This window comes from Artibeus jamaicensis, unplaced genomic scaffold, assembly GCF_021234435.1.
Source record: "Artibeus jamaicensis isolate MK-2021 breed Jamaican fruit bat unplaced genomic scaffold, CSHL_Jam_final contig_332, whole genome shotgun sequence".
Classification (NCBI taxonomy): domain Eukaryota; kingdom Metazoa; phylum Chordata; class Mammalia; order Chiroptera; family Phyllostomidae; genus Artibeus; species Artibeus jamaicensis.
This window is the reverse complement of record NW_026521788.1, coordinates 28,381,541-28,394,611: the sequence shown is the minus strand read 5'-3', so window position 1 is coordinate 28,394,611 and position 13,071 is coordinate 28,381,541. Positions and strand designations below refer to the sequence as shown.

General features: G+C 45.0%; 1 protein-coding gene across 8 annotated transcripts in view; it reads left to right on the top strand.

Annotated features, from left to right (window-relative positions):
* The window catches only part of KCNMA1 (potassium calcium-activated channel subfamily M alpha 1), a 735,030-nt gene that overhangs the window by 440,231 nt on the left and 281,728 nt on the right, over positions 1-13,071 (top strand). For all 8 annotated transcript variants that reach the window (XM_053663957.1, XM_053663956.1, XM_053663955.1 and 5 more), the window contains exon 5: positions 804-915. In XM_053663957.1, coding sequence (XP_053519932.1) covers positions 804-915 — 112 coding nt within the window. The remainder of the gene's footprint in view (positions 1-803; positions 916-13,071) is intronic.

Below are 13,071 nucleotides of genomic sequence, written 5' to 3'. Positions count from 1 at the left end.
TGACGATGGGGGTGCAAGTCTTGTTCCCAGGGGCCTTGCTCCACCAGTGCCTGCCCTCGCAGGCAGACAATGCCCAGTGTTCCCAGGGAGGACAGCAGACCTGCGTTCTGATTTCCAGGCTGTGAGAGAGCCCTGTCCTCAGCCCACAGTTTTCTGAAGTACCTGTTAATTGTGTTCACAGGGGGAGACATAGGGATTCAAATAGCTATTATACCTCCTCCAGCCAACTTCCTCTTCCCTCTATTCAAACAGGAGGACATTGTTCCCTTAACAGAACTGAAAAAAAGTTTTTTGACCTTAAATTTATGTTTATCCATGCTCATTTTGCTGAATCCAGGGAGAATAGTAGAATCAGGGGATAGAGCAGCAGATTTGGGGGTAGGAGGGTGTTCTACTACACCCTGTTAATGACAGGAGCTGTACAGAGGTGAGTTACAGAGATATGTGTGTGTGTGCACGTGTGTGTGTGTGTGAATGAATGCATCCATATGTGCTTTATTTGCAGTTATGTTTACATTAGACAGTCTAGTAAAGGTGAGATTGCTTAACTTTACCTCTGATGCAGTTGAAAACCATAGAAAGATACACTTCCTGAGCTTTCTCCAAAGCTAACATAGTCATTCTTTAGAAAACACTATCTGAATTCTAAGACAAAAATAGCGTGTAATTGGTATAGATATGAAAAGAAAAGAACATCTCATTCCAGACCCCCAACAAAAACTCAAATGTAACCTTTGGCAAGAGTATATTTTGAATGCTGGCACCATGCTTCTCATTCTTTTTCTCTCTTTTCTTTCCCCCAGTTTATTGCAGCCAACGATAAGCTGTGGTTCTGGCTGGAAGTGAACTCTGTAGTGGATTTCTTCACGGTCCCCCCAGTGTTTGTGTCTGTGTACTTAAACAGAAGTTGGCTTGGTAAGTCAGTCTCTCTGCCTTTCTTCTTGCTGGTTCCTGAGCCGTGGCTGGAATATAGACTCTGGGGCTGGGCTGTTTCAGACTGTTGTGTATTAATATAAACAGTTCTTGGAGTTTTAGAAGTTGATGTTGACAGTTGTCTTTGGAGCACTAGACCACCAGGATTTGCACAGTTACTGCTTCCGGTAATGCAGTTTCATCATTGTGGAAGCCTAGTGGTCATCACTGTCACAGCCAGGACCTCTGCATTCACTGGCCTGCCACTTTTCATTCAACCTGGAGTCAGCTCATTCAACAAATGAGCCTATGAAGTCAGGGCCAGCTTTCCAGGTAGCTGGTTCAGGTGTCCCAGAAGGCTGTCTGCTAAAGTTGGCTTCTAGATGCTTCTTAGTTTTATAAAGACTAGATCCTGCATGGATATTTATAGTTACGAGTTCTTTTGTGGAGCAGGATAAGGTAAAGTATATTGCGTCACCCCTCACCTTGAAGAAGATTGAGCTCCCTTCCTGTGATAAAGGAAGAGCTTTGGCAGCTGCTGGGTTCACGTCTCACTTCCCATCTCTGCTCAACACATCGCTTCCTGTATCAGGACGAGGACAGTTTGGTGGGAAACGTAACGAGCTCAGAGGATGACTGTGGCAGGGCGTAGAGAAAAAGCTTCGAGGTTCTCTTTGCTGCACTTCACAATTTTCTCAGAGTATTTCTGCTGCCCCGGGTCCACAGGGGAAGGAGGGGCCTGAAGCAGGACTCAGAGGAATATTCGTGGGTTCCAGCTGTCTTTATCTTCAGAATTTTTTGTCTTAACATGATTTTAAAATATATATATATATGTATATATATGTATATATATGTATATATATATGTATATAATAGTCTATATAAACCTTCAAAGATGTATATGTAAAGAAAACAGTAATCATCTCTTCGCCCTGCATCCATTGCTGCCTGCTCTCTGGGATGCTCAGTGTTCATACACTTCCACAACTTTCCTTCATACTCATTTCCCAACAAAAAGTATGTCACATATAATAGTGTTTCAGAGATGGTGGTTTCTGTACAACATAATTGTATCAAGCACATTGTACTGCAATTTGGTTTTCCTACTAATGAATGACGGACATCCCTTCAGCACCAAGTTCCATAAGTCGTTGTACCGCAGTTTATTCAGCCATGACCCTCCCTGATGATGAACCACCTGATTGTTTTCTTTTCCTGCTATAAATAGTGGCCTAATCCACATACTTGTACAATTCTATTTCTATAGATAGTTTCAGGTTCCTGGAGGACTTGCTGGATCAAAGAACATGTATATTTTAGTTTGTATAGATATTGATGGATAACATTTCAAAAGTATTGTGTCAAGCAATGTGTTATGATGTTCTTGCTAGCACTGTTAATTTTTTTACATACACAGTAGCAGATATTTAAGAAATAAGCATCTTTTATATATAGTGTATGTAATAATCACGTACACACGTGTGTGTATGTGCTATGGCTCTATTTCCCCAATTTCCACAGTAGAATCGTATTCACTTCCTTGAAGGAAGAATCTTCATCATTGATTTGAGACATGTTTGCTTAGGTTGGGTTTTCGAGTCGGTACGATGAGACCATTTGGGCTGCACACAAATCTGAGAAGTGTCCTCAGTTCGGTCAAGGTGTGCTCTGTGGCCAAGGGTCCCGGGTGCCTCAGCTTTGCTGTTAGGTGGCTTTGGGACCCGGGACTCACTTTTTATTACTTTCCTGTTGTTTCTTTTTTTTTTTTTCAAAGTTTTTTTAAAAGATTTATTTATTTATTTATCTTTTAGAGGGGAAGGAGAGAGGGAGAGAAACATCAGTGTATGGTTGCCTTTCATGCATCCCCTGCTGGGAACTGGCCTGCAGGGAACCGGCCTGCAACCCTGGCATGTGCCCTGACTGGGAATCGAACCGCCATCCTCTGGTTCGCAGGCCTGTGCTCAATCCACTGAGCTACACCAGTCAGGGCCAACTTGCCTGTTGCTTCTTATCTGTAAAATAAAGGTTGGCCTAAGTGATCTCCAGGGTTTTTTTGCTTTTGTTTTTGTTTATCTCAGGAAGTCTCTAAGATGCTTGTATTATTAACGGCAGTTGAGGAAAAATGGAAAGTTAGTGAAATTAAATCACCAACATTGCCGAGTCGAAATTATGCGTGGGCTGCTAACCAGGGCTTTTTCTAAACCATCCCCTTGTGAAGAGTATACACACACACACACACACACACACACACACACCCCTTAAACAAAGAGGTGAGGCGCGAAGGACGAGAGAGAAGGAAGAAGGTATGAAGGGGAGAAAGAGGGAGAAAGGAAGGAGGAAGGAGAGGAAGCGGGTCAGAAGGGACAAAGCAGTGCGCCTTCTGTTCCTGGCTGCGCTCTAAGGACTGTGCGGTTGAACAGCCACTTTCCTTTCCTGGACTCTCAGTTTTCCCATCTAAACAATGGGAGATTTGGATTGAATGACCTTTCGGGCCTCATACTTCATGAACCCTAATTTTGCGTGAGGGTCCATTGTGCCCCGGTCCCTGTGGTCCTAGATGATTGAGGCCCCTCGTGACGGTGATGGAGACGTTCCCCCTCTGTCTCACCCCACGTTAAGAGTGTGAGGCTGAGTCTCCTCCTGTGGTCACCCAGGAGGACACTCACATTTCACAATGTGCCTGGGAAGGTCTTAGTGTAAGGGCAACTTGGGTATTCTACGAATCCATGCCTTCCTGTGGATCGTTTAATCCTGATTTTTGGAGTTGTGTTCCAGTATGGTGAAAATCAAACAGAAAAAGGGAGAGAAAAAGGAAAAGGAAGAAAATGAGATACATTTCCATCCGTTGTGGCTGTTCCTTAAAAAATGCTCTAAAATGTGCTTCAATTTGTTCGTTAATTGAACAGTATTTACTAAGCACCTCCTGCGTGTCTGGTACTTTTTCAAATCATTGGGAAACAATAGTGAATAAAATAGACGGCATCCTGCCCTTTAACCTGCAGTGGGGCGAGAACAGGAAAATAGAAGCCTAATAAATAAGTATATTATATAGGGTGTTAGGAAGCAAAAATGCTATTGAAATTGAAAAAACATAGACCCATGACCTTTTGAGCTCTGTAGAAGAAAACACTTTAAATAGCATACTTTTTGTTCTTTGGTAACTAAGCCCTTTGGGTGAGATTCAAAACTGGTCTGGCTGTTAGGAAAGGGAATTCAGTATAATAATATTTCAAGGAGGTTCCGTGTCTGATTTAATACATGGGTTATTACACCGTGAAACAATTATTGAACCAGCAAGCTGCCAGAGACAAAATGAACATTCCCACGAGGTATGGAATATAAAGTAGAAGGAATAATCTCATTAAATAAGGCAATTCAGGAAGTGCTGCTGTCCTCTCTGAGGTTTAGGGGAAGTTGCAGGAAACTGAAGGCTCCCCTCGTTCTCCTGCACTCGCTGCGCGAGGCCCGCCCTGCCGAGGACAGAGGGCTGGGCTGTCCTGGCACTTTGGTGGGTAAAAAACGGTGAAGGCCATGACCCCTGCCCTTACCTTTCCCACAGCATAACCCACACCATGTTTGATTATTTATTATTACTGTATGGTTGCATATTATATAGTTCAGTATTTACTTAACTTTTTGTGGATATTAATTATCTTAGTGCATTTGATAGTGTCTTACTAATAACAGCTAGTACTTATTCTGGTTCTGCTGTGTTCTGGGCACTCTGATGAGCTCCTTACATACATGAACTCAATCCTCAGCAAACCTATGAGCTAGGAATTATTTCCCCCGTTTTTCAGATAAGAAAACGGGCTCGGAGAGATTGTCTTATCCAAGGTCCCATTGCCTGGAAGTGGCAAAAGGGGTGATTTGTCCCAGATGTGGTCTGACTTTATGTCCACACCCCGGCTGCGCTCCTCTCTCTCTGTCCTTACCCTTGAAAGATTTGGGGTTCTGAGGACTAGGTGGGGGTGACTGAGCTGATTTTGCTGCTTATGTCGGCACTGCTCCATCTCTACTTACTCACAGAGGGCTTCACTTCAGGCTGGCAAGCAGGGAAGAGATCTTAGTGAAGAACACCCCCATGTCTTCTTCCCACTCCTCCTTTCCCACGTCCACTTTCTGGAGTTGCCACTAGGACCAGGGAAACACAGGCGTATCCTGAGCCCCAGGTGCCTTAGCCCCTTGAGGAGGAAATCTGCTTCACCTGAGAGAGAGGGAGAGCGAGAGCGGGAGGAAGGGAGGGAGAGAGAGAGAGAGAGGGCTGCCATCCATCCTTGGTCAATAGGGCAGAGTGGATCAAAGCCAGTGGATCTGGGCTCCACCCCCTTAGTTCACGTCTTGACCCAGCTGTTTTCTGATGGGTCACTTTGGGCAAGGTCATTCACGTGTCTGAAACTCAGTTTTCTTACTGCACAATAGGGATATTAATAGTACTCACCTCATAAAGTTGGCGTGGAGATTCAATGAGGTAATGTGAGTACAGTACCAGATACACAGGACGAGTTTAGTGATCACCATGGGCCCCTCTTTCTGACCTACCTATCGTACTTTAAAGTGCTAGGGAAGAAAACAAACCAGATGGAGCCAAAAATAAGCGGCGGGACGTGAGGACCTCCATGTGGGCAGGCGGCTGGTCGCTTGCTTATTTTAATTCCTCGTCCCACACACCAGCTTATTCATTTTTGTTTCACAAAATTTTTATCCTACCTCACTAAAATAAATGTACCTTGAAATGAGAGATGTATCTTATTTTAAGACTTGAATAACATGCTCTGGGGAGAACTCTTTTTTCTGTGTGTCTCATTCTTTTGGGAACTGTATCCCCAAGGTAGGTCAGTGGGCTGTGTCTCCTTTGTGCGTTTACATAGTTTTGTTGACCGTCATCTTGTGTGAGAAAAAATACTAATGCACTCACTGGCCAGCCATTGAACCTGTTTTCATGAGCACCTACTACGTGCTCAGTGCTGGGATGAGAGGAACATGCTTGGCCACACTCTTTCCTTGTTTTGTTGTGACTCTTAAATTAACATCCTCCGTCCAGTCCTCTCTGACTGATGAAATCAGGGGCAGGTAAGGAGCCACCAGCATTGAACTGTGGTCAAAAAACTGAGCCTGGTTCTCTAGCTCATATTAGACCTGGCCTTGGACCTTAGACTTCAGAACCTTCCACAAACTCTGCTAGAAAATAGAAAACTCTGCTAAAAATAATAGAAAAATGAGTTAATACCCAGTCACAGGGCAATTTAAATGATTTAGGCTATCTACTTATAAATATATGCCTGGGCAGTCCTTTTTTTATGTCAAAAGGTGATAAAAACAGGCTCATAAAAAAAAAAGCACAGGTTCTTAAAAACAACAACAACAACAACAGGATAAAACATAGTTCCTGCTTGAGACCAAGGTTTTAATCTAGTTTTGGAACCAAAATAAACTCATGCAGCAACAGGAGGTAACACTACCCGCTATGTAATTAAGTCCCGCGTTGCGAGGTGCAGACTGCAGGGCCTGGGAGTTCAGAGGAGAAAGAGCTTACGTGGGTGGAGGGATGCAAGGAGCCTTCTGGGAGGAGCAGGGTCCCGCTGAGGCTGTGGCCGTGGGTGGGCGGGCAGAGTGGGAAACAGCACGACTTTTCCATGGGGAGGATAGCAAGTGCCCCTGGATGGTAGTACCATCCTAGATGAGAAGTGTCCTCGCCGTGTGCCAGCCATCAGCCTCACAGCCCTGCAGAGAGATGTGTTGGTTTCTTCTCGTTGCAGTAACAACTGGCTACAAACTTAGGGTCTTAAAACAACACAAATTTATTACCTGGTAATTCTGTAGGTTAGAAGTTAACATAGGTCTCTCTGGGCTAAGATAAAAATATCTTCAGGGCCGTGCTCCCTTATGGGTGCTCTAAGGAATATTCCACTTCCTTTTCCAGCTTCCGGAAGCCGTCCACACTCCTTGGCTCACAGCCACTTCCTCCATCTTCAAAGCCGGCAACGGCGGGCTGAGTCCTTTGCACATGGCGTCTCTCTATTTTGCTCTCTGCCACCTCCCTCTGACTGTCTTTTATGCCTTCCTCTTCTACTCTTAAGGACCCTTGTGATTACACTGGGAGATAACCTAGGGTAGTCTCATTTTAAGGTCAGCTGATAGCAATCTTAATTGATCTGCTACTTTGATTGCCTTTCTCCATGTACTGGTAAGTTACTATATTCATAGGTTCCAAGGATTAACATGAAACATTTTGGGGAGCCATTATTCTGCCTACCAAAAGGGGTATTATTATTCTTCCCACTTTGCCAAAGAGGAAACTGAAATTCAGAGGGGTTAAGTAACTTGCCTGAAGTCGTGGCGCCAGGAAGGCTTAGAGCTGCGACCCATCCTGCGGTTCACCTGCCAGTGGTCTGCACAGTCCTTGGCGTCCAGATGCTCTGCAGGCGCCCGGGGCCCCCTGCACCCTCACCTCATTGTACTTTCTCCGCCTTTTCTGTGAGGAGACCCTCAGGGAGATTCTGTTTGGAGCCTGAGACCTTCCCGATATACTCACTTACATGTAGTGGGTTTTTGTTCATTTGATTGATTTTTAATTTTCTTGGGAACAGGCAAATTACTTTACAAGCTGCAACGAGGTCTGGGTGCCCCTCCCTGTACGACTGCAAAAACTGAGGGCAGCGTGTTAGATCTACATACCCCTGCTTAAAACCCCTCTCTCTTTAGAACTCATGCTTTCTTATCTTTTTGAGTTTAGTTAAAAGAGTAGCAAGAAACCAGCATTTTAGAGTGCCAAACGAGGTTTAGTGGCATGTCACCATTTTCCCAAGGAAGGCAACGTGTGGGGTCAGAACACCACTTCCCCTTCAGTGGCCATTTTTCAGGGGCTCATCGCGGTCTCAGGAGTCCCACTGCTGGTCGTCCCCTTCAGAAGGCTGTCACTCCAGGGCCCCTTCCGTGCTTCATGAGCCCCATCCCAGGTGAAGTGAGCTTAGTGTCTGGACCTGACATTGACCAGCTCTGCATTTGGTAAGAATAATCAAGAGGGAAAGTGTTGACTGGCTGTTTTCTGACGCCAGTTACTGTCAGTGTGTTGAGATTTAGAAAACAGAACAGAATCAGAGAGTGGAGGCAGCCCCTTTGGGGTGCCCCAGACACGCACACCTGACCGCCCGCCGCCCTTCGCCCTCAATTTCCTGGCCCGGCTGTATCCGGCTGCTGAGCCAGGAGGGAGGTTCTGCCCGCCTCTCTGGTTGCAGCCCCTTTCTAACGCCACCTCCTGTGTGAAGCTCTCCTGTTCTCCCACTTGGAATGAATTCCTCCCTGACCTTTGTTTCCTCTGCTTTTACGATCAGTGCTCCAGCGCAGTGCAGTCAGTCTGTTGCTGTTGTCCACTAGGATGGGGGCCATGACTGCAGGGTGGCAGGGCCTTGACCGCCTTGTTCTTTGCTGCGTCTCCGGTGTCTTGTACAGTGCCTGACATGTAATTTGTGCTTGTTGAGTGCATCAAGGAATGAATAAGTGTTGTTACAACAGTGACAATAGTGAACAATTGTTGATTGCTTATTAAGAGCAGACACTGGGACCCTGGTTGGGTGGGTAGTTCACTTAGTTAGACATCATCCTGATATGCCAAGAGAGCAGGTTCAATTCCCGGTCAGGACACATAAAGAATCAACCAATAAGTAAATGAAACAACAAATCGATATTTCTTTCTCTCTGTCCCTTCCGCTCAAAATCAATCAATAAAAAACTTTTTTTAAAAAAGAGCAGACACTGGCCTGAGCATTTCCTAGCCATTATCTGTTAACATTCACAGCAACCCTGTGAGTAAATACTGGGTTGGCCAAAAAATCCATACGGTTTTCTTACCTTAAAATAAAATGCACATTTTTCATTTTCACCAGTAACTACTGGTGATTTGGATATTTTGAGTATGTCTCCTGTCTCCTGCATGGTATAACTTGAGTGTTCTCAGTTAATGTCTCAATTTGATCACTATCAACTTCAGCTGGTCCACCCGACGGTGGAGCATCGTCCAGCGAGAAATCTCCAGCGCAAAACTTGGCAAACCACTGTTGACACGTTCGATCAGTCACAGCACCTTCTCCATACACTGTACAAATCTTTTATTTTTGCATTTCATTTGCATTTTTACCTTTCTTGAAATAATAAAGCATAATATGCTGAAAATGTTGCATATTTTCTTCCATCTTTGATACTAAAATGGCTGCACAAAACTTCACCAATTTTGATAAGTTTTTATAAATGCATGCTGATATGACAGCTGTCACACTACAACCTAACAAAATTGTTTTAAATGAAGTTAAAGACACCTAAGTCTTTAACTACAAGAGCCATCTTATGGAAAAATGAAATAAAGTAACTTTTTTGGCCAACTCGATACTGTCAGTCTGAGTTTACAGTTTAGGGAACTAGGTTTGGGGGTAGGCAGCTTTCCCAGGTAGTAAATGGATCCAGGACTCAGCCCAGATCAGCCTCATTCTGCAGCCCATACTTTAAAAACCACAGGCCAGTGGTTCTCGAAGTAATTGCCAGACCAGCAGCACCGGCTTCACTGGAACACTTGTTAGAAATGCAGATTCTTAGCACCCAGCCCAGACCTAGTTAATCAGGGGCCGTCTGTGTCTGACCACACAGTTTGCCTTTTACAGCCTCCCTGGTGACCCTGGTGCTCGCCAGTTTTCAGCACCACCGCCCTGCACTGGGCTGGGATGGTTCCAAATTTGGCTGTCTGTGAAAATCCCCTAGGGAGCTTTGAACACTCATGGTGTTTAGGCCAAACCTCCACCAGTTAAACTGAAGTCTCTGGGTTGGGGGGCAGTGACCTTGACTCAGCATTTTTTAATGCTCCCCAGTTGCATTTGAAGTGCAGTAAGGGTGAGAAGGGCTCCTACCCGTGAACGCTGAATTAATTTCTCCCTAGCAGAGTACTTCCAGACTTCAGTGGGCATATGAAGCACCAGGAGGTCTTGTTAGAACGCGATTTCTGATTTAGGAGGTGTGCGATGGGGGCGGAGATTCTGCATTTCTGTAAGCTCCCCGGTGATGCCAGTACGTTTGGTCTGGGGACCGTACTTTAAGCAGCAAGGCTTTTCATTGTGGACTGTGCTGTGCAACGTGGTAAACACTAGCCACATTTAGCTATTCGAATGTAGATTAATTAAAAGTAAATAAAAGCTCAGTCTCTCAGTCATACTATCCACCTTTCAAGAACTGGATGATCTCACCTTTAACAGGAAGCTAAACAACAAAACAAACAAGCAAGCAGAATAAAAACAAAAGACACTAAAATAGAGAACAGGGGGACAGTGACCAGAGGGGAGAGGGGAGGGAATTTAAGGGGAAAAAAGGGGAGGGATTTGGAGGAACAAATAGGAAGGACACAGCGATGAGAACTAAGGAGGGTGGAAATGGGAGGGAGGTGGGGAGCACGGGGGGGGGGGGGGGAGGCGGGGAGGGAGAAATAGACAAAAAAACTGTACTTGAAAAATAACTAAATAAAAAAAAAAAGAACTGGATAGCACCATGTGGCTAATGGCTGTGTTTCATAGATCATTTCATTATTATGGAAAGGTCTGCTGGACCACACTGCTCTGGAATGTGAGTCTTGTGATAGAAGTCACCATGAATTTTTACTTTTTGTACGTCCAGGACAGTCTTTCAACACTGGTAACTTAACACGTTTCCTGAAGTGATTTTTATTGAAAAGGCCAATGGTAAATGTCTATACCCGAAAGAAGTAAATACCTTTCTGGAGCGGATGTAGAGAAATCCTTAGCACACCATCAAAATGAAACTCCCCCAACCCTAGCCAAGTTAAATTGCTGATGGCCTCTGTAGGGACGGGGTTGGGGTGGGCAGTGAAGAAGCTTTAATAGAAGCCAGGGCCCCTTCCAGTCCCAGTTTCTTCCTCAGAACGTACTGCTGCTGAGGTGGCCTTTTGGGCTCTGAAAGCAAAGGCCTCTGGTTCCCCCTACAGGACTGTCCTGGAGTTTGCTGGATCACCGTGAGATCAGGAAGGTCGGAGGAGGGACACAAACTGGCTCAAACTCACATGGCAGTTGGTGCTTGGCAGAGGTCACATGTCAGCCTGCTTTGCACGCCCATGGGGTATGGGGCATCTGATGACTTGGCCCAACCACGGCAACCACGAGTGTCCCAATTCCTCCCCTCAAGGGGGTTCCTGGTCCCAGGGCCCAGGGTCTGCAAGGAAGGGCCTTTGAGAGCCCCCAGAGGTCATGTGCTCCATAACTTCAGGCACGTGGACATCAAGATTCTGTGAAGTCCCTGAGTAAGCCCCTCCCTATAGTCAGTGGTTTTATTTAAAATAATAAATGGAATTTTTTTTGTAAGTATGGCTTTTCTTTTGGGAGTCAGATATCTTTGGGGGTAGTGAGAGGGAGAGAGCAAACACAGTAAAAGAGAGGAAAGTGCTTCTGTAACCAGAGCAGTGTTGCATGTGTTCATATTATATGTATATGTGTACGTGGTATATATGTATATGTGTGCGTCCACATATACAATCTATAATTGTCCTAGGTAATGTTCCAAACAATACTATGAAATCGGGGTCATTTTTAATTTGTTTCTTTCTTTTTAGAGAGAGGGGAAGGGAGGGAGCGAGGGAAAGAAACATCCATCAGTTGCCTCTGCTATGCTTCCTGACTGGGGACCAAATCCGCAACCTAGGTATATGCCCTGATGGGGAATTGAACATGCCCTCTTGCTTTGTGGGACAATGCCCAGCCAACTGGGTCACGCCAGTCAGGGTGAAATTGGGGTCATTTTAAAATCCATTTTAGAGATGGGGAAACTGAGGTTCAGATGGTGGTTCAGGCACTTGCTGAGAGTCATATAGTAAGTAAGCGGCAGAAGGCTTGGGACCCAGGAGGTCTGCCTCCAAGGTCTCTGCTTCTCAGTCCTTTATGATGCTGACGCTCAGGCTACAAAATTAACTGGCCCTAAGAGTTACACTTAAAAAAATTGTCTAACAGTCTTGTTCAGTCAGATCAGATGCTGAGGGCAGCTTCCTCCTTGTCCTGACAGAAAACAGACTTCCTAACAGAATTTCTTTGGCACTCCCAGGTGATAAAGGAAATCGAGAAGAAAAGGAATTCAGTCCATTTTTTAAAAATTGTGTTAATACAGTTTTTGTAATTCACCAGCCTCCAAACTACTTTTTTTAACCTTCCCCTTTTACCAGTCTCCTCTTCTGAACTTCTTAGTTTATTGTATACAAGCAGCAAAATAAATAAAAACAATCCATGTCACTACAGTTAGTGCATCTTGAAGCAGCATATCAGAGATCACATTACTCTTTGCCTGGGCTTGCTTGCTTGTTTGTCTGTTTTGGAGGAAGGAAACTCAATAGCACCACGCATCTTGGGAATCACATTAAGATGGATTGCCATAGGGTGACCAGAGAAACTAATTCATTTGGTTCTGTCCTATGACTGGCCTCTGAGTGAAGACAGCCCCTGCAAAGCTGCATGCTCAAAGTTCAGTTATTTTCTAGGGAGGTGATTGCTGTCTGGTTGCTGCTGTAGCTGAAACTGCTTCTAGAGAAATTATTTCCCGGTAAGAGATTTCCAGTTCTGTTCTCTCGATGTTGCTTTCTCAGGGACATGCTTTAAATAAGATGCCCGCTGTAGGCAGCAGAGCCTCTAAATCCTCACTGAGCGGCACAGCTCTGCTATGTGCTAAATTGGAAATAGCATTCTAAAAGGAATGTCTTCAAGGAACAAATTCAGCGGTAGGTTTTCGTAAATGCCAGAACCTCTCCAGATGGCTGTGCTTCATCTGGGACGTGACTGGAACAGCTTCCTTGAGCAATCTAAGTCTCTAGGACCGGAAGACTGTTTACCTTCACATCATGTCCAAAAACAGTGCCTTGGTTCTTCTCGGTGAACTCAGGGCCACCGTGGAGTGACCTGGGTGGCCCATCAGCTGGGAAGAAAATGAACACTGGGAAGCAGCTCTGAGACACTACTGCCCTGTTCAACTGAATGCCTACTGTGTGCAAGCCAGTGACTCCTGGGAGGGGCTCACAGGTGGGGAAAACAAAAGTCCTGCCCTTCAGATGTTGATAATTTAACTGAATGGGTCATTTATAAGGAACAATAATGAATGGATAGGAATTCACAGGAGGAACAGAGG